Genomic DNA, 22439 nt, shown 5'->3' on the forward strand with positions numbered 1-22439 from the left:
CTTTAGAAAACAAATGTCTTGTCTCTTAGTCTGGTCTCTTAGTCCCCACCCAAAATAGAAGATCTTTAGTATCTACATGCTCCTGCCCTCTCCCTTGACTCCACTCTGAGTGTTCTCACCCGGGCCCCATCCTACTGTCCTTTAGACTGTCATGTGGGGTCAGACTCACCTGGATTCACTGTGTTTCTGAGTACAGGTAGGCGGGCAGGCCATAGGATTCATTATGTCTCAGGACTCACTGGGGCTATTGCAATGAAACGCAGGCTAAAATGAGGGCAAGAAATCACAGGTTCAGAGCTTGGCTCAGCCACATACTGGTAAATGTGGCTATGTTACAACCTCCATACCTTCACTTTCTTCATTTGCAAATTAATGGTACCAGTAGCAATAGCAACAGAGTTTAGAAGTGGGGAGTTTAGAAGTGAGATAACATACACGGAAGCAACTGCAAGCTAGTTCCAGGCATTTATAAATGCGAATATATACATTGAACAAAAGTACAATCTCCATGACAGCTCATACCAGTCTCTTTCACTGGAACAGCGCCTGATGCATATTTGGTGCTTAATAATGAATGAGTAAGAGTATATTGGGGCCGGGGGGGGAATATATTATTTGATACATTCCTATCTAGATAATGTTTCTGTGCTCCATTCTATTCAAACTCTATAAATCTTCCCTTGAAATGTTCCCACATTCCATTTATCTTTTAAGTGACATCAGAATCCCTGCTTCCTGATTACATCATTCATTTTTTTTCCTATTTACCTCTTTTCAGTTACACTGGCACAATAATAATTACTTGCATTGTTGCCACGTTTGCATTTCATTTTTCTTTTGGCTCCTGTCCATCTTCCTTCCATTCTTGTTCCTTGTCTGGGAGTGGGTCCGTAGGGCCAGGAAAGAATCAGCCCTATTACCGTGGCTTTGACAGGTGCATAGTGTGCGACTGTTAGACAGATGGGGGATAAAGTCTATTGCTGTGTATATTTCTTTATCCTTTTTTGTTTCCTATCTTTCCTTAGTTATACTGAGATTGACTCGCATGTACACATGGCCCATTGTGTGTGAGGTTCAGAGCCTGTAAATATTCCCTTTGATTTTTTTTGACATGCTTATTTAGTTTTATGAAACAAGTATATAGCATTCTTCTAACCATTATCTTAAATCTGTTTTTTCCCATTTTGAGGTGCTCAGTCAGGACCCTGAATGACCCACTGTCATTTACCATTACATTTTGTTTTTAAGATACCAGCCTCATCCTCAGAGCAAGCCCATCATTCTTGGCAGCTTTCCTCATATTCTCACAGCTCCCAGGCAACCCGGCAAGTGGTCTCTGCCTTAAGCACCCATGATGAACGGTGTGTCCGTTACTTTTATGATGTGCAGCTCAGGACTAAAACACAAAATGGGTCTTCTCCCAGCAGCTGCAACAGTCACTCACGTCACTGTGGAAGGCCTTGTCCACATGAGAAACTGAGCTGTACAATGTTCTTTTTTTTTTTCTGAGCGACTGTGTATGGATTGCCAGTCAGAACCCTTCAACTTAGACCTTTGGGAGGTTTTTGCTGCTTTATGTAGAGCGTAACACTTCAGGACCATTTGAAGGTATAGTAATTGTCTGCACTGGGGTGGATATGATCAGTAACAGGGTTTCAAATCAAAACTATGATCTTATCCTTTGATTCCAATGAGGCTGGCATTTCTTCCCCTCCCAGCACCTTCTCCCTTCCACCCCAAAAGTGCCACCAACAGGGCTCTGATTTTGTATACATACAGCCTTTTATATAGCTCTGAATCTCCATGTGCAGAAGGTACACTGAGGTACGCAAGAAGTAGCTTTGACCAATTATGAACCCCTAAGAGATGAGCATGTATATATATATCTGTTAAGGAACTATTTTCTCTAGCTGACCTTCTCAGGCCTTGTCTGGTTGCAAGTCACAAAAACCTAATCAAACTGCCTTAGGCAAAAGAGAATGCTAAAGGTCAGAAGGATTTGGGCTCACATAACTGACAAGTCCAGGTGATATTGCTAATGTGAGGTAGGGCTGTACCCAGGTCCTTAAACAGTGACATCGTGAATGATTTTTTTTTCTCCTGTCCCCACGTCCCCCTCTCTTGGCAAAGGCTCTCTCCGCACGGAGTCAGAGATAGTCAAAGGCAGGTCAGGCTTACATCCCACCAGTTTAGGCATCAGTCAGAAAAAGAATTCTTTTCTAGTAATTCCAGCAAAATTTGTAAGATAAAGGCTCTCATTATCCCAATCTGGATTTTGTTTCCCTTCTCAAACCAGGGTGCTCTGTCACTCCAGCATGATGCAGAGCTCTGACTGGGCAGGCCTGGGTCACAGGCCCATCTCCAGATCCAGGTGTATCAGCGCCTCCCCCCCACCCCCCCCCCCCGCCCCGCACCACACACACACCAATCACGTGGCCCATGAGGAGGGAAGGCTTAGTTCCCCCATGTGAGCATGGGTGCTTTAAAAGAAGCTGATCAGGCCAAACAAGAGATGTCCGCTAGAGGTATATAGTCTACACTAGGGGAAAGTAACAGGGAAGGCTGAACAGGGTTTAAGGAAAGACAAATATTCAAGAGGGGTTGCGGAAATTAGTAAAAGCTTCAGAAATAAGTGACGGGGCCTCAGGAGATTCATACAGACCAAGAAATTAATGCTTTTTTGGTGAGTAAAAAGAGTTTCCTCATTTATTCATTCAGTTAGATACAGAAGGTATTATCATAGGTTAAATAATGCCCTAATCAGAACCACTGAGCCTTATCTTCCATGGCCACAGGGGCTTTGCAGCTGTGCTTAAGTTAAGGGTCTTGAGATGGGGAGATGATCCTGAATTAGCTGGATAGACCCAGTGTAATCACAAGGGTCCTCATAAGCAGAGGGCAGGAGTAGTTAGAGAAGGAGACGTGAGGACAGAAGCAGAGATCGGGGTGATGTGCCTTGAAGAGGGTCGAGGCGGCCACTCACCAAGGAACACCGGAAGCTGAAAAAGGCAAGGAAACAGATTCTTCCAGAAAGAATGAGCCCTGCTGGCACATTGACTTTAGCCCAGTGAAACTGACTCCATGCTTCTGGCCTCCCAGAACTATAAGAGAATAGATTTGTGTTGTTCTAAACCACTCGTTTGTAGTCATTTGTTCCAGTGGCAACAGGGAATAATACAGACGCTTTCAGTGAAGAGAGGTGAGCTGAATCTGGGGATGATCAGGAGTGGGCCAAAGCCAACAAAGGAGAGATTGAGCACTCCAGCCTAAGACAACAGCCTAGGTGAAGATAAGAATGTCACATGGAAACTGCGGTGTCCACTGCAGGGCCCGTGGCAGAAGAAGCAGGGCCCTGGAGGTTGCGTACCCCATGCCATATAGTTGGGACTTGCTGCCGAAGACCAGGGAAAGCTTTGGAACGGCTTTAAAAGGAAAATCATATGCTCTGGTTAATGATTAGGAAAGGTCATCCCATTAAGAAGGATGAGTCAGGTAAACATGAAGAAGGTAAGACGCAGGACCAAGAAATCACTTAGGAGATTTTTCCAGCTGTCCCAGTGAGAAATGATGAGAACTGAGCTAGGGTAAATAGTGTGAATGGGAACAGGGCCAGATGCAGGAGCTGCTTTATGAGGCAGACAAGTAGTGGCTGATTAGATGTGGGAGCATAAAGAAGAGGACTTGCTGGCTTCTGGTTTCAGTGACCAGGGAAACAACTGACCAAGAAAGAAAATCTAGAAAGAAGAGTTATTTGAGAAGAAGAAAATTCGTTCCAGTTGGGGTGTGGTGATCTGGTCGTCTGGTAGGTTGTGGTGGTGTCTAGTTGGCTGCTAAAAACAGGTCTGGATCTCAGGAAAGATGTCTGGGCGCATCTGGATTGGAAATGACAGAATTGATGGTCAGCGGCATGTGCAACTTGGTGGTGCAAGCATGCTGGGAAGTCAGGAGCATCCAGAAGGGTAGACCGGGAGAAAGGTGAGGCAGAACTCTGAGACAGCTTTACTCCGGTGCAGGCAAAGGAGGAAGCCACAGTGAAGGGGAGAGAGAGAGTGTCCAGAGCGACAGGAGGAAAGCCATGAGGCCAGAGCCCTGACTGGCATTCCTAGATACTCAGAGGTCTTACAGAGTTAGGTGAAAGCTTATGGTACACTTCAAAATCATTAAGGCTGAGTCTGGATTACAAGAAAACTGCAAAAAGTACTGAAAGCCTTCACTAATTGCTGTAATTTTCTGTGCCATCAAGAATTCCCAGAACCACACAGGAGTTTCTAGGCAGCGCTGTGTTCCTATGGGAGGGACTGTGAAACCTTCCATCAGAGTTGTAGAATTGGGTGCACTAGGCTGGTTTCTCTCCTCATCCTTTCATGGATCAGACAAATTATTTTCATTTTGGTTTTGGTTTCACTCCTTTTATTGTTTATTTCTTACTATAAAAGTAATATGTGGTCATCATAAAAAATGAAAATAATGCAGAAGCGTAGTAAAATAAAAAGTAATATCCCCTCAATCCTGCTGCTCAGAGGTAACCATTATTAACAACTTGGTGCCTTTCTTTCAAAACTTCTTATATAGTTTAAAGTATAATACAGATAACATTTTGTGTTATAAAAATGGGATAATACCATGCATAGAGTTCAACAACTAGCTCTTTTATTTATCATGGACAACTTCCGTGCTGGTACAATATAGAGCTACTTCATTCTTTTTAATGGCTGCATAAAAGTACATGGTATGGATATACCACAATTTATTTAACCATTTCCCAGTGTGCATTTTGATGATTTACTCTCCTTTATTATTGTGAATAATGTATGAAGTTTCTTTGCACATAATCTTTTCCCTTAAGCACAGCTGCAAAACCCCTATGGCCATGGAAGGTAACACTCAGAGGTTCCAAAGAGAGATCTGTAGGAGCAGGACTGCTAGGTCAGGTATATCGATATTTAAATTTTTGATAGAAGCAGGCAAATCATACTCCACGAAGTCTGAATGAAAAATATTGAGACACTGAATAAATATTCATGTTTAATTTTCTTCTAAAATAATATGTTTAATGCAGACTTTTGGCTTTTAACATTTCAGCTCCCATGAGTCCCAGTACCTTTTTGTATTTGTTGATAGCTAAAATCTGAGCAGAAGGAGGGATGAGAAGAATGAAGTGAGCCATAGATTGGGTTCTCTGCAGGGTGGGTCTGGCTTCGGTGGAGTGAAGTGGTGGCTTTCAGGACCCCAGGTTCCAGCCTTCTGTAAGCCCTGAAGTACCTGAGCAGGACATCTTGAAAGAAGCCCGGCGGGAAGGAGGAGACAAGAGACGGAATTGACTGAATGACCACACTGGGCCAGGATGGATGTGGCCCTGTGGTTGACGCTTAGGATCTAGTGGGGAAGGCAGACAATAAACAAACAGAGGAGGGTATCACGTATTTGGGGTACGATACACACTATGAAGAGGAATGAAGTAAGTGAAGGGGAAAGTGGCAGGGGGCAGGAGGGCTGTTTCACCTGTGGTGTCAGGCACGGCCTCTCTGAAGATTATCATTTGTGCAGAGACCTGAATGAATGGATGGGTGAACCATGCTCAAGGTCTCGGGGAAACATGTTCTGTGCAGAAGGAACTCCTGCTAAATGGAGTTGAATGGAGAATGGGAGGAGGCGTGGCTTCAGCATGGCTGGAGTGCGTGAGCAGGGGCGGAGTGATGCCACGTGTGTGTTAGAGTTCTCCAGAGAAACAGAACCAATAGGATATACATACATGTGCATGTAATACATTTTATATAGAGACAGAAGATATAGAATATATATATTATATATATAATGTATATATTATATAATATAAAATCTGTTGTTATAAGTAAATACTTTATATATATAAAGAGATTTCTTATGAGGCATGGGCTCACATGTTTGTGGAAGCTGAGAAGTCTCCAGGTCTGCAGTCGGCAAGCCAGAGACCCAGAGACAGCTGATGGTGTACGTTCCAGTCTGAGGGCAGAAGACTGACATTCCTTCTTGGTCAGCCTTTTGTTCTGCCCACACCTTCAGCAGATTGTAGGATGCCTACTCCCATTGGGGAGGGCAGTCTGCTTTCCCCAAATTTAAATTGTCTACCAATTTAAATTTAATCTCATCTAGGAACACCCAGAAAAATGTTTGACCAAACGTCTGGGCACCCCGTGGCCCAGTCCAGTGGACACATAAAGTTAGCTACCACAGTGTGTCTATGAAGTAGGCAGGAGACCAGATCATCTGGGGCTGCGCTGCTCAGTATGGTGGCCGGGGGCTCGTGAGCCATTATTGAGAACTCAAAATGTAGCCAGTGCCAGATGTTGGAGTGACACTGAATATGTTGGGTGAAATCAAAAATGTTATTACAATTAGTTTCACTACGCTTTTTACTTTTTAAATGTTGTTACAAGGAAATTTTAAATAACACAAGTGGCTCATATTGTATTTCTGTTGGCTAGAGCTGGTCTATAGGGCCTCATAGAGGTGACAAGGAGTTAACAGTTCATTCTGAGTATCTTGGAAGGTGCTCAGAGGGTTTCGAGGTTGAGAATCACTTGCTCTAACTTAGATTTGAAGCAATTCATCTGCTACTGTGGGAGAATAAGCTGGAAAGGAGCAGGAGTGGGAACAGGAGATCAGGTAGGAGGCTCTAGTGGGGAGGACGAGGAAGTGGTGGCGTTGGGTTCTACAGGAGCAGCAGAGGGGAGGGAAGTGGTCAGCCCTGGGATGTACTCAGAGGAGAACCAACAAGCCTTGCTAATGGGTCAAATGGGGGCAGGGAGCAAAGACACAAACCAAGATGACTCCTAGTGTTGGGGCCTGAGCACAGTGAGTGAATGATGGTGCCACTACCAAGATGTGAAAGACTGAGGGTGTGTTAAACTAAATGCCATGAAGCATATTGAAAATAGGAAGAAAAAAAGCAACGGGGGAGAAATACAAAAGAGAAAGGGTGCCTGGGTGGCTCAGTCAGTTAAGCATCTGCCTGCGGCTCAGGTCATGATCCCAGAGTCCTGGGATCGAGCCCTACATCGGGCTCCCTACTCAGCAGGGAGATGGTGACAGGGGACGAGCAGAAGGCCGGTGAGCAAGGATGGAGAGGTAGTGAGGCAGGTCCAGTGGTGAGGGGGAAGTGGGAACCCAGTCAGGCCAGAAAAGAATGAAAGATGGGGAGGTTGGATCCAAATACCTGTCTCTCTCTCCAAACTCCTGGAATAATCTGTCCCCACCATCATATATACACACGCACGCATACACATGCATGCACACGTACATATAAATCATCTATAATGGTGTTTTTATATAAAGGGGAAAATTGATATATTTGAACATATTAAAATTTAAAATCACAGTGCATGAAATATACTATAAATAAATTTTAAAAAGTGAAAGGCTGGAAGATATAACTTATATAGCAGGCAAAGAAAAGATTAATATCCAGAATAAATGAAGAGTTCTTAATACATCAGGAAGAAAAATAGGCAGAGGATTTAATTAGGCTATTTTCAAACAAAGAAATGCACATGACCAATAGGAAAAGACTCTAAGTGTCTGGCAAAAATTAAAATGATTGAGACTTCCATGTCAGTAGGGTATGGGGCACGCAAAAAGAGTTACCCTCATGCACTGTTGGCTGGGAGTGTAAATTCGTAGCTCCTTGTGGAAGACAGTTGGACTATGTCTAGCAATCCAGCAAAGGAGCAGACTCTTAATCCAACAAAAGCACTTCTATGTATTTTTCCTGAAAAGATACTCGTCCCTATGTGCAAAGAAACCAGTAGAAGAATGTGTATTGCAGCACGTGTTGCTATTTTAATAGCTAAAACTTGCAAACAATCTAAATGTTCATCAATAGGAGGATAGGGAAATGAATTATGGCACACTTATTGCCTATTCACATGTGGCATTTTTTAAAAGATCTATAAATACGGGGCACCTGGGTGGCTCAGTCGTTAAGCGTCTGCCTTCAGCTCGGGTCATGCTCTCAGGGTCCTGGGATCGAGCCCCGCATCCGGCTCCCTGCTCCGCGGGAAGCCTGCTTCTCCCTCTCCCACTCCCCCTGCTTGTGTTCCCTCTCTCGCTGTCTCTCTCTGTCAAATACATAAATAAAATCTTAAAAAAAAAAAAAGATCTATAAATACACTGATAGGAAAAAGATCTTTAAAGATGTGGGTAGGTAAAAAGAAATTGCAATATGTGATATATTTAGCTAACCAAGCGCTGTGTTTGTATATGTGTAGGTAATATTTATAAGTACCTAGAAAGAGGTCTGGAAGAATAACCAGCAAATCGCCACCAGTAGTTAGCTCTGGAAGAAGAGTGAGGTCGCAGGCTTTGGGGAATGGGAACTGGGACGGGTTCCGTATCTCAGGAACCATTCCCAAGCTTTACTGTTAAAATGACCTAATAAATTGTGCTGAAGTGGGGGTGGGTCTGGGTACGTCCAGGTCTGCGGTATTTCTCTACTCCTCCATCCGTGGTCCTGGGCTTTTCCGACGAAGGTGATGTAAAGGTGAGTGTCTGTGGCCGGCATTCATGGGGAAACGGCACTCTGCGCCCGGACATAATTTCCGGAGCAGCCCCGTACTGTTCTTAGTTATTGCTTGCACTCAGGTTATCCCCTTCTGCTGCAGCCAGCTCTGCCAGCAGGTCCCACGAAGAAGGCCCAACTGCAGCGGAGAGAGCTCAGAGGCTCTCCAGGTCACCTCTGTGGCCCAGCTGCATGGAAATTCATTAGAGGCAGACCACGTCCCCTGTGGCTCGGGTCTCAGGGATGCCAAAGTCATTAGCAGCTGTGTTCGGCTCCAGCTTCCATCTCTGTCTTCTGAAAAAGTGTTGGGGCAGGAAGAGGAGGGCAGGCTGAGTTGGTGGCTGAGGACAGTACAACTTTCATTCCCAGATAGTTTGTCAGAGGCATTCGGGTGCAGTGACCTCCAGAGACAGGGGTGTTTTTCATCAAATCAGAGGCAGCAGTGTGCTGATTCCCCTGAACGCTACAATGAAATTCCCTTTGCCCTAAATGAGTGTGTCCTCCCTGAAGCACATGGGGTGGTGACCGTAGCAACAAATCACCCAAATGTTATTTTGTTCCCTTTGCCTTTTGTGAAGCCTCCCTTTCCACAAACAACTTGTGTTACTGTTTCAATTATAACTAGCTCTCTTTCCTTCTTTTTTCTCTTTTTAAACTCTGTCTAGGATCAAAGAAAGAAGTACAGAAAGATCAAGATGCTAATAAACCTGCTGTTTCATCTCCTAAGAGAACCGTGGCTTCAGCCACCAAGCTTCATTCACCAGGTATTTAAGAAATGTGATCGGTGTCATTTGGGGAGAAGGCTTGGACTTGTAATTTATTTGGTTCACATGTCATTAATGGAGCAGGGCCAGCCCACGTGATATGTGTGATACGTTCCAGAGCTTGAAGTACATACACTGATGTGTCCTGACTCGAGATGAAATGAACCAGCTGTTGGCATCATTTTATGTTAAAAAAAAAAAATATGAAATGTTACCGTACTACTTTTAAGTGGTAGAATCTTCTCTGTGTAGGAGTATCTGCTATTCCTACAGCATGTAGAAATAATTTATAATTGAAAAACAGACTTTGAAGATCTAACCTCCAGAGATAATAATATTTTCTAAAAAGAAGAAAAATAGAAAAGCAACAGGTATCAAATACTTGTGATCTTGTCAATGAGGAAAGCATTTATCTTCAGATATGAATAAACTAGGTTACATCATTTGAGAGTTGAAAATCGTTTATAACTTGAAAATTCATATTGTAAGGCATGAACAGAATATTGCATTCTGTTCTCCCTTTGTAGAACAGAATACAATATAACCTCAGAACATTTTCTTTAAGCACAAAAATTGTAGCAATAATAGCAGCTACTGTTTGAGTCCTTACTGTATCCCAGGATACCGGGTACTGTTGTAAGCTCTTTAAATGTATTAATTTATTTAATGCCTGCAAGGACTGAGACAGGCACCATTATTGCCTCTCCCTTTACATGTGAAGAAATTGAGGTACAGAGATTTTCATTAGTCAAGTCACAGGAAATAAGTAGTAGAGTCTCAGTTTGATCCCAGCCACTCTGAACCCTACAACTGCATTCTTAGTCACTACCTCTGTTAACCAGAAAGCTTGGAGAATAGAGAACTTATTAGTATTTCTGGTTAATTGAAAATGTACAGAAAAGAAGCCCGAGCCACATGTGAGAGGGTCAGGAGACAAAACTGCGTACCTAAATAGGGTGGGAGGTCAGAGGGGGGGACCCTGTATAAATCTGGAATTTCCAAAGGGCCACACGCTCACTGGATGAATTAGGAAGAAAAAGAAAACTCACCCCATAGGATGAGGCTAGCCTCTTTCATCTTTGGCTGTGAGAGAAGATCGGGAAGGGAGACACGTTCTCCTGTAGGGATTCCTCACCCCCAAACCGCCCTGCCTCAATTTAAGAGCCAGAAAACATGCTACCTCTGTGGTCTGAAAATTCAGTTATCATGCAATAGCACTTGTGTGCACAAAGCAGAATAAAATGTAACATCATTACACACTCAAGGAAATAAGCCACCATGAGTTAAGGGCCTTCTACTCCGGGGGAAGAGAGTAAAGATATTGTGTAATTTTAGACTTTGTGAAGTCAAACTATATGTGTTAAAATTTCTAGGATAATCAGTAAAATAGAGCATATAGTTTTGAAGCAGTAGAGGGGAAAAGGTTGGGATAAGGGGTAAAAAAATATTTCAGTCAATGAAAGTGAAGGCAAAAAGGGGAGAAAGGAAAAAGAAAAAAAGAGAGAAGGATAAAAGGGAGGGAGGGAGGGAGGGAGGGAGAGGGGAGAAATTGAAAGAATAGAATAGGGGCGCCTGGGTGGCTCAGTCATTAAGCGTCTGCCTTCAGCTCAGGTCATGATCTCAGGGTCCTGGGATCGAGCCCCGCATCAGGCTCCCTGCTCCGCAGGAAGCCTGCTTCTCCCTCTCCCACTCCCCCTGCTTGTGTTCCCTCTCCCTCTGTCTCTCTCTGTCAAAAAATAAATAAAAATTTTTTAAAAATAAAAATTAAAAGAAAGAATAGAATAAGATCTTCGAAATGAGTTTAGAGATGTCATAATGAATGTACATGAACTAAATTCTCTAGATTAAATCAAAGATTTAGATTACCAGTCTGGATTCACTTATTGAACAGTCAAAAGTATTTATTAAATGCATGTTATACACTGTGAAGTCTAGCTTTAGACTGCTTACAAAGTACACACCTAAGATAACAAGAATACTAAAAGGTTGAACATGAAAGGAAATATTTATACCAAGTAAATACGGAAACAAGAGGAAGTTTGCAGTGTTACCGTTTTAAAGCATCTTTCTTGTGGTATAATTAATAAATACGAAACCACACATTTGTAAAGCATACAATTGACATGTATACACATGAGAGACCATCACCACAATCCAGATAGCAAACATATCTGTCATCCCGGAAGGTATCCTGGTGCCCCTATGTAATTCTACCCTCCTACCCCTTTGCACTCCCCAACACCCCCTCCATTCTATCTCTCTAGATTAGTTTACATTTTCTAAAATTTTCTATAAATGGAATCATGTAGTATGTACTCTACTTTTCCCTGGCTGCTTTTATTCAACATGGATTACTTTGTCCATTCCTTTTTATTGGTGAATAAAATTTCAGTTGCTGATACCACAGTTTATCCATTGACCCATCAATGCACCTTTGGGCTTCTACCCCAAGGCTTTGTTTATTGTAAATAAAGCTGCTCTGCATGTTTGTACAGGTCTTGATATGGACATCTGCTTTCGTTTCTCTTGGTAAATATCTAGGGGAGGAATGCCTGAGTCATATGGTAGTTATTTGTTTAACCTTTTAAAAATGTTAAAAGGTTTTCCAAACTGTTTTCCAAGATGGTTGTACCATTTTATATCCCCAACAGTAGTGTGTGAGAGATCTAGTTCCTCCACATTTTTGCCAATATTTGGTATGGTCGGTCTTTTTAATTAAAGACATTGTAATAGGTATGAAGTGGTATCTGGGGTTTTAACTAGCATTTTCCTAATAACTAATGATGTTATGATGTTGAACATCTTTTTATGTTTATTTGACATCTGTATATCTTCTTTGATAAAATATCTATTCAAGGGGCTCCTGGGTGGCTCAGTCGCTCAAGCGTCCGACTTGATTTCAGCTCAGGTCATGAGCTCAGGGTTGTGAGATCGAGCCCTGCATCGGGCTCTGCACTAGGCATGGATCCTGCTGAGGATTCTCTCTCCCCCTCTCCCTCAAAAGCCCCTCCCCTCCTAGTCTCTTAAAAATATATGCCTATTCAAATATTTTGCCATTTTTAATTGGGCTTTTTTCCATCTTATTGAATTTTGAGAGTTTTTATGTGTTTTGGATACAATTTTTTTCAGCTACGTGACTTGCAATCTCCCCCCCCACAATCTGTGGCTTGTTTTGCCTTCTCCTAGCAGTGCTTTTGAAGAGTACACATTCTTAACTTTCCTGAAGTCCAATTCATATTTTTTTTCTTTTATAGACCATGTTTTTGAGATTATCGAAAAAATCTTTGTATCACCCTAGATCACAAAGATTTTCTTCTACACTTCTTTCTAGAAGATTTAAAGTTGGGGCACCTGGGTGGCTCAGGCAGTTAAGCATTTGCCTTTGGCTCAGGTCATGATCTCTGGGTCCTGGGATTGAGTCCCACGTCAGGCTCCCTGCTCAGTGGCGAGTCTGCTTGTCCCTCTCCCTCTGTGATCTCTCTTGCTCTCACTCTCTCTCTCATAAATAAAATATATATATGTGTGTGTGTGTGTGTGTGTATATATAATAAAAGATTTAAAGTTACAGGCTTTATATTTAAATCTGTGATCCATTTCAGTTAATTTTTGTACACAGTGTGAGGTGTGGCTTGAATTTCTTTTGTTTTTGCAGAGTAACATGCAACTCATTTCTACTCTGATCTTTATGATTTCTTTTATTCTGCTTATACTGGGTTTAACTAGCTGATATCATTAGTTTGAAATCTTTCTTCTTTTCTAATGTGCGTGTTCAGTACACATTTTAGAAATAAATTTCCCTTTATTCGCTCCTTTAGCTATAGTCCACAAATTTTGATATATTGGGTTTCATCTTCATTGGATTCAAACTGTTTTCACATTTCCTTTTATGATTTTTTCTTTACTCATGATTATTTCTAATTGTGTTTGCAGATATCTGGGACTTTGTAGAGACGGTTCTGATTTTATTTCTAATTTAATTCCATTGTGGTTAGAGAACATATTTTGGATGACTTGAATCCTTTTAAATTTATTGAGATATGTTTTATGAGTCACAACAAGGTCTGTCTTGGTAAATGATTCATACATACTTAAGAAAAGTGTCTGTTCTGCTGTATCTGTGTGAAGCATTCTATAAATGCCATGGGTCAAGTTGGCCGATGGCATAGTTCAAGTATCCTATATCCTTACTGATTTTCTGTCTACAGGTTCTATTCATAATTGAAAGAAAACTGTTGAAATATCAGAGTGTAACTGTGGACTTGTCTGTTTCTCCTTTCGGTTCTATCATTATCTGCTTCCTGTGTTCTGAAGCTCCACTATTAGGTACATAAACATTTAGGATTGTTTATCATTTTGATGAATTGCCCACTTTATCATTAGGAAATGACCCTCTTTATTCCTGGTAATATTCTTTTCCCTGAAATCTACTTTATTCAGTATTAGTTGTGCACTCCAGTTTTCCATTAGTTCAGCATGGCATACCTCCTTCCATACTTCTCCTTTTCATCTGTTTGTTTCTTTATATTTACGGTGGTTTCTTACAGGCAGCACATAATTGGCTCTTGCATTTTTCTCCAATCTGAATGCTCTGCCTTTGATGTACATATGTTATTGATTTGATTGGGATGAGGTCTGCGACCTTCCTATTATTTTCTATCCAACACACATGTTCTTTTTTCTTACTTCCCTATTTTACTGCCTTCTTTTATATTAACTGAATATTTATTATGATTCCATTTGTTCCCTTAGCTATATTGATATGTTAGCTGTGTCTTATTGGGTTATTTTAGTGGTTGCTTTAGGGTTCATAGTTTCTATCTTTAACTTTTCACATTCTGACTTGAAGCGATATTATATCACTTCACATATAGTACACATATAGTTGACTCTTGAACAACATGGCTTGAACTGAGTGGGTTCCCTTATATGTGGATTTTTTTCAGTAAATACAATACAGTACTGTAAATACACATTCTCTTTCTTGTGAGTTTCTTAATTACGTTTTCTTTCCTCCAGTTTACTTTATTGTAAGAATATAGTATCTAATACATATAACATACAAAACATGTGTTAATCAGTTGACTATGTTATCAGGAAGGCTTCCAGTCAACAGTACGCTATTAGTAGTTAAGTTTTGTGGGAGGCAAAAGTTATATGTGGATTTTTGACTGCATGTGGGATTGTTGCCCCTAATCCCCGTGTCGTTCAAGGGTCAACTGTGTAAGAATCCTCCAACTGTATGCTTCCGTCTCTCTCCTTCTAGCATTTGTGCTGTTATCAAATGCTTTCCTTCCACATGTATCATAAACCTATACTACCTTGTGGATTATCAATGCTGTTTTCTTTCAAGGAGTTTTTTTATTTATTATTATTATTTTTATTTTATTCAAGGAGCTTTAAATAAGAAAAAGGTCTTTTACCAATATCCCTGATGAACATGGATGCAAAAATTCTCAACAAGATACTAGCTAATTGGATCCAACATTACATTAAAAGGATTATTCACCATGACCAAGTGGGATTTTTTTCCTGGGCTGCAAGGGTGGTTCAATATCCACAAATCAATCAGCATGATATAGTACATTAATAAAAGGAAGGATAAGAACCAGATCATCCTCTCAGTAAATGTAGAAAAAACATTTGACAAAATACGGCATCCTCAACATAATAAAAACCCTCAACAAAGTAGGGGTAGAGGGAACACACCTCAACATAATAAAGAACGTATATTAAAGGCCCACAGCTAATATCATCCTCAATGGGGAAAAACTGAGAGCTTTTCCTCTAAGGTCAGGAACATGACAGGGATGTCCACTCTTACCACTGTTGTTCAGCATAGTACTGGAAGTCCTAGCCTCAGCAATCAGACAACAAAAAGAAATCAAAGGCATCCAAATCAGCAAAGAAGAAGTCAAACTCTCACTCTTCACAGATGATATGATACTCGATGTAGAAAACCTGAAAGATTCTACTAAAAAATTGCTAGAATTGATACAAGAATTCAGCAAAGTTGCAGGATATAAAGCCAACACACAGAAGTCTGTTGCATTTCTGTATATCAATAATGAAGCGGAAAGAGAAATCAAGGAATCGATCCCATTCACAACTGCACCATAAGATACCTAGGAATAATCCTAACCAAGAAGTAAAAGATCTATACTCTGAAAACAACAGAACACTTATGAAAGAAATTGAGGAAGGCACAAAGAAATGGGAAAACATCCCATGCTCATGGACTGGAAGAACAAATATTGTTAAAATGTCTATACTACCCAAAGAAGTCTACACATTCAATGCAGTCCCCATCAAAATATCACCAGCATTTTTCACAGAGCTGAAACAAACAATTCTAAAATTTGTATGGAACCAGAAAAGACCACAAATAGCCAAAGTAGTGTTGAAAAAGATAACCAAAGCTGGAGGCATCACAATTCCGGACTTCCAGCTCTATTACAAAGCTGTAATCATCAAGACAGCATGGTACTGACACAAAAACAGACACATAGATCAATAGAACAGAATAGAGAGCCCAGAAATGGACCTGCAACTCTATGGTCAACTAATCTTCAACAAAGCAGGAAAGAATATCCAATGGGAAAAAAGTCTCTTCAACAAATGGTGTTGGGAAAATTGGACAGCAACACGCAGAAGAATGAAACTGGACTACTTTCTTACACCATACACAAAAATAAATTCAAAATGGATGAAAGACCTAAATATGAGATAGGAATCCATCAAAATCCTAGAGGAGAACACAGGCAGCAGCAACCTCTTTGACCTCGGCCACAGCAACTTCTTATTAGACATGTCACTGGAGGCAAGGGAAACAAAAGCAGAAATGAATTGTTGGGACTTCCTCAAGATAAAAAGCTTCTGCACAGCAAAGGAAACAAAACTAAAAGGCAGCCTGCTGAATGGGAGAAGATACTTGCAAATCACATATCAAACAAAGGGCTAATATCCAAAATCTATAAAGAACTCATCAAAATCAATACCCAAAAAACAAAAAATTCAGTCGAGAAAGAGGTAAAGGCATGAACAGACATTTTTCCAAAGAAGACATACAAGTGGCTAGGAGACACATGAAAAAATGCTCAACATCACTCATCAGCAGGGAAATCCAAATCAAAACCACAATGAGATACCACCTCACACCAGTCAGAATGGCTAAAATTAACAACTCAGGAAACAACAGATGTTGGTGAGGATGCGGAGAAAGGGGAACCCTCCTACACTGTTGGTGGGAATGCAAGCTGGTACAGCCACTCTGGAAAACAGTATGGAGGTTCCTCAAAAAGTTAAAAATAGAGCTACCCTATGACCCAGCAATTGCACTACTAGGTATTTATCCAAAGAATACAAAAATAGTGATTTGAAGAGGCACATGCACCCCAATGTTTATAGCAGTGATTACCCCAATAGCCAAAATATGGAAAGAGCCCAGATGTCCATCAGTGGATGAATGGATAAAGAAGATGTGGTATATATATACAATGGAATATCATTCAGCCATTGAAAAGAGTGAAATCTTGCCATTTGCCATGACATGGGTAGAACGAGAACGTATTATGCTAAGTGAAATAAGTCAGGGAAAGACAAATACCATATGATTTCACTTATGCAGAATTTGAGAAACAAAACAGATGAATATAGGGGAAGGGAAGGAAAAATAAGATAAAAACAGAGAGGGAGGCAAACCATAAGAGACTCTTTTAAAAAAAAAAAAAGATCTTATGTATTTGTATGAGAGAGAGAGAGCATGAGCCGGAGGAGGGGCAGAGGGAGAGGGAGAGAGACAAGCAGACTCCCCACTCAATGGGGAGCCCAACTTGGGGCTTGATCCCAGGGCCCCGAGATGATGACCTGGGCTGAAGCTTAACTGAGCCACCCAGGCTCCCCAGAGACTCTTAACTATAGGGAACAAACTGAGGATTGCTGGAGGGGAAATGGATGGGAGGATGGGGTAATTGGTGATGGGCATCGAGGAGGGCACTCGATGTAATGATCACTGGGTGTTATATGCAACTAATGAATCACTAAATTCTACCCTGAAACTAATAATAACACAGTATGTTAACTAATTTGAATTTAAATAAAATAAAAATAAAAACAAAAGAATCATAACTAAATTTCAAAAGTACAAAAAATTGTGTCTGAGTTAGTAACTTTAACTAGTAACTTTAATAAACCATTGATATTTTTAAAAAAGAAAAAATAGCCAGTTATCAAGCTAAAAAAGACTTAATATTTATCAAAAACAGAAATAGTAGAGATTATTTAACCATGGTACACTACTCATAGGAATTAATAGCTGAAGTATTAAAAAACGAATATTCCAGTAAAAAAAAAAAAACAGTTTTAAAAATTTGTTAAGCATCACTTAGGTCAAGTTAAAAGCAAATAAAAAATATCAGACTATCCGGAAAAAATAAAAAATGAAATTCGATGTAGCTAAATAAAGTTTAAATTTTAAATATAAAAACAAAACAAAAAATAAAAAAACAAGAAAAGTATCTCAAAGGGAAACTGAGATTAACATACATATTAAGCTTATATTACTAATTTATTTTACTTATTCATTTAAGTAAGATTTGTTTTATTTAATAAATTTTCATCTGGGGAAGTTCAAAAAAAAAGGAAAAGTAAAAAGGTCTTTTAGATTTACTCAGTTATCATTTCTAGTGCTTTTTGTTCCTTTATGCAGATCCAGATTTCCATCTGGTATCATTTTTCTCCTACCTAAAAGATTTTCTTTGATTTTTTGGTGGTGGAGGTTTTCTGGTGGTAGAATCTTTCTGTTTTTGTTTACCTTCATTTCTCATAAATACTGTCACTTTGTTCAGAATTCAGGTTGACCTTTTTTTTCCCCTGAAGTATTTAAAGATGTTGTTCTACTGTCTTTTTGTTTGAATGGTTTCCAGTGAAAACAGACTGCTATCCTTATCTTTGTTTCTTTGTACATAATATATCTTTTTCTACTCTGGCTGTTTTAAAGCTGTTCTCTTTATCACTGGTTTTGAGCAATGTGATTACACTATACCTTGGTATTTTTTTTTTTTCGTGGCTTTGTGCTTGAGGTTTGTTGTGATTCTTAGATCTGTGGATATACAGTTTTCATAAAATTTGAAAATTGCTGCCCATCATTTCTTCAGAAATGTTCAGGTCTAACCCCTCCTCTTCAGGGATTCCAATTGTACAAACTTTAGGCTACTTGAAGTTGACCACAGCTTCTGTCCAAACATAACACTGTTCATTTCTTCTGCTTTTTTAAGATTTTATTTATTTATTTATTTGAGAGTGAGAGAGACCTAGAGAAAGAGATAGAGCGCAAGCTAGGGGGAGGGGTAGAGAGAGAGGGAGAAGCCGACTCCCCGCTGAGCAGGGAGCCCAATGCTTACCTGATCCCAGGACGCTGGGATCATGACCCGAGCCGAAGGCAAACGCTTAACTGACTGAGCCACCCAGGTGCCCCCGACACTGTTTATTTCTTTCAGTCATTTTTCTCTGTTTCATTTTGGATAGTTTCTCTTATGGTATGTTTGCTAATTTTCGTTTCCTTTTTCTTTTTGAAAATAATAACACCTATTTGTTTGTTCTACTGGTCACAGTTCTGTAGGTTAGACACCCAGGTGTGGTGTAAGTGGGTTCTCTGTTCAGGGTGTCACGAGGCTGAAATCACGATGTCAGCTGGGCTAAGTTCTTGACTGGAGGCTCTAGAGAAAAAATCCACTTTGAAATGCATTCGGGTTATTGATAGAACCAGTACATTGTAGTTGAAGGACTGAGGTGTCTGTTTACTTGCTGGCTGTCAGTTAGGGACCACTTTCAGCTCCTAGGGCCCCTGACAGCTACTTCTCTACTTTCTGTTTTATGGATGTGTTTATTCTAGACATTTCATATACATTGAACCATACAGTATGTGGCCTTTTATACTGGTTCCTTTGACGTTGCATAATGTTTTTGAAGTTCATTCATGTCAAAGCATGAATCGGTATTTTATTCCTGGTTTCGGCTGAATAATATTCCATTACATGGATATATCACATTTGGTTTACATTCATCAGTTGATGGACATTTGAGTTGTGGTCGGTTTTGGGCTACTGTGAGTAATGCTGCTTTGAACATTCATATTAAAATCTTTCCTTATGTCATGTCTGAATCTACTCTTAATCCCATTCTGTGTATTTTTCATCTTAGACATTGGAGGTTTCAATCTCTAGAATTTTTATTTAGGCTTTTTTTTTTAATCTGCTTTGTTTCTACTTGACATATTCAGTCATTCTGCTAGTTTCATGAACATATGGAATGTAGTTACAAATAACTGTTAATCATCTGTGTCATTTCTTGTGGGCCTCAAATGATTGCATCTCTCCTTATTATGGGTTATATATCCCTGCTTATTTGCGTGCCTGAGAATTCTTTTAGATGCCAGACATTCTAAATTTTTCCTTGTTGGCTAGTGGATTTTTTTTTTATTCCTGTGCATAGTCTTAAGCTTTGTTCTTAAATAAAACTATGTTACTCAGAAAGAGTTTGGTTATTTTGGGTCTTGCTTGTCAGCTTTGTTAGACAGGTCCCAACTAGGGATCAGACCAGAGTGAATTTTTACCGTACTACCAAGTCAAGACCCTTCTGGGTGTTCTATCCATTGCCTCATGAATTATGAGGTTTTCCACTCTGGCTGATGAGAACAGGAAGAGATTCTGAACCTCTGTGAGCTCACAGGAATTATTCCCTGTAGTCCTTTGAGGAATTTTTTTTCCCCTGGCCTTGGATACTCTCCTCTCAGGCACGCACTTGTCCAAAAACTCAAGGGGACCCTCTGCACGTGTCCAGAGTGCTCTCTCGATGGAGTGATATTCTCCCTGCTAATCTGCCTTGTAACCTCTGAGCCCTCAGCTCCCTGAGCCCTCATCTCCATTGTTCTCAGCTTGGGGAAACCACCAGGTCCCAGCCTCATGCCACAGCCTGGAAAGTCACTTCAGGAAATTGGCTGATCACCTCCTTTGCTCTCCAGCTCGGGGATCCCCTGTGCTTCATCACCTAATGTTGATACCTTGAAAACCATCGTCTTATATATTTTGACTGAGTTTTTTTGGGTTAGTTTCAGATCAGAGGGTAAGTCTGATCCTTCTCACTCTATCTTGGCCAAAAGCAGTTCTATTTTTTAATATAAAAATTTTAGAATTGTTATAATACTATTAAACCATGATTTTTCACCCTTGGAAAGAAGTTCAGATCTACCGTGATACCTGTACTTCTTATAAATAATAAGAAATTTCCTAAAGATGAGAATATTTTTATGTCAATATTTATTTTGCCCAGAGAGTAGAGTATAATGACAAATTTTTCATAGTTGGCTTTGGAAACCCTAATTATAACTTTCTGCGGTTTTTTGTTCATTTATACATCAGTATAGGAAAGAATCTACTCCTTCCTTGGAATAGGAAATGTAAATCTCTCCTTTCTAGAGCGTAGCAGGTTCATACCCAGTTTAGTCATTCCTGCCCTCACCCGTGCTCAGGACTGGCTGGAAGGAAATTTCCTACCCTCACGCCATTTGCTGCTCGCCTTCCCCAAACTAGCCAACCTCAGGCAAACAAGTGCCAGGACTAAGTAGGAAAATAGTGTGCTACTTGGCAGAATTTTCTGGAATAAATTTAGATCCGTTTAAGAAAAATAAAGCCTGTCCAAGACCACGAAGAACTGGGCACCTCTGCTACCTAGGGGGTCCTGCTGGTGCCAGCCTGCAAGAATCAGATTTCCTTTCTACTAGGACATTGGCCAAATTCATGAAGTGCTGGCTATCTGTCTAAATTGTGTCCTGTCATTCTTATTTACAAGGGTTAAGGTCATGGGCCTTCTCAGATGTTATAAACACGCAGATTCCAATGCTGCCCTGTTTGTTTATTATGTCAGTTAAGCTTCCAGCTTTAAGATTAAACCACGCTTTTCCATCCATTAGAATCCTCTAGATAGCGAGCGGGTGGCTGCTGATGAATTTTTAATATTCTCTTTCCATTTTCAAGGGCTGCGTTCCCCCAGGGCTCTGCCTTTGCACGCAAGCCGTTTGCATTCACCTTTGTGAGAATAGAAGGTCACTGGCTTTTTCCTCTGAGCTGCCAGCTGTCTCTGGGATCATCACAGATTCTATCTGCCTCCAATCAGAGTTATGCAGCCAGTAGGATGGCTGAAGAAGAGTTGGGGTTGGGGTGAGATTGAGATAATGGGAGGATGTTCTGGATTTAGAGTATGCCCCGAACCTGTGAGATCTGTCAGAGATGCTGTAGAGCAGGCCAGCAGTGTGCTGAAGTGGGAAGAGCCCTGGGCAAGGAGTTAGAAACGTAAAATCCAGACCGGGCTGGGCCCCGTCAGACCACGGATGGCCTCAGGTCAAGGATAGCGCTTCATTCCTGTGCACTCCCCGCTGGAGCTTGCACAGGTCATTCACAGAGTAGGTGCTCAATAAAAGCTGTCAAATATTTTGCTTCCCCACAAAACACATGACATGAAGTGTGCATGTGAAATCAGCTCTCGTCCATAGGTCATGGCAAGACACTGGTCTGGGTGTTTCTGTTCATATATTTCATATCAAAGAGTTGCTGTGGGGATAAGCCTCATTAACTGGAAGATTACAAGGATTAGTCAGTAAAAAACTGGTTATTTCTAACCTTTTTCGCTTCATTTAAAGACTCCAAAGCCATCAATAAGCCTTATTCGGAAGGTCTTTATTCATTAAATCAGCTTCCTCGTTCAACTGAGTGGAAATCAGAAGGCTATTATAGGAGACCAATTTTGGGAAAGAGACCAAACACCTGGGAGTAGGCTCTGTCTGACTGTAGAGAGAGGTCAGTGGCATGCCTGCCTGCTTTGAAACTTCGACCGCCCCGGAAGTAATATAAATACCACAAGGGAAGGGGGCGGAGCAAGATGGCGGAGGAGTAGGAGACCTGGATTTCGTCTCCTCTCAGGAATTCAGCTGGGTAGGGATCAAACCATTCTGAACACCTACAAACTCAACAGGAGATCGAAAAAAAGAAGAGCAACAACTCTCTCATCAGAAAAGCGACCACTTTCTGGAAGGTAGGACGTGCGGAGAAGTGAATCTGAGGCGATATTTGGGAGGATAGACGGCGGGG

The 22439-nt window shown here is 40.8% G+C and overlaps 1 protein-coding gene across 2 annotated transcripts in view; it reads left to right on the top strand.

Annotated features, from left to right (window-relative positions):
- MTUS2 (microtubule associated scaffold protein 2) overlaps positions 1 to 22439 on the top strand; it is a 505832-nt gene that overhangs the window by 349295 nt on the left and 134098 nt on the right. For both annotated transcript variants that reach the window (XM_081814784.1, XM_081814785.1), the window contains exon 6: positions 9202 to 9300. In XM_081814784.1, coding sequence (XP_081670910.1) covers positions 9202 to 9300 — 99 coding nt within the window. The remainder of the gene's footprint in view (positions 1 to 9201; positions 9301 to 22439) is intronic.

The sequence above is a fragment of the Leptonychotes weddellii genome, chromosome 3 (genome assembly GCF_054177405.1).
Source record: "Leptonychotes weddellii isolate Sample4059 chromosome 3, ASM5417740v2, whole genome shotgun sequence".
Taxonomy (NCBI): domain Eukaryota; kingdom Metazoa; phylum Chordata; class Mammalia; order Carnivora; family Phocidae; genus Leptonychotes; species Leptonychotes weddellii.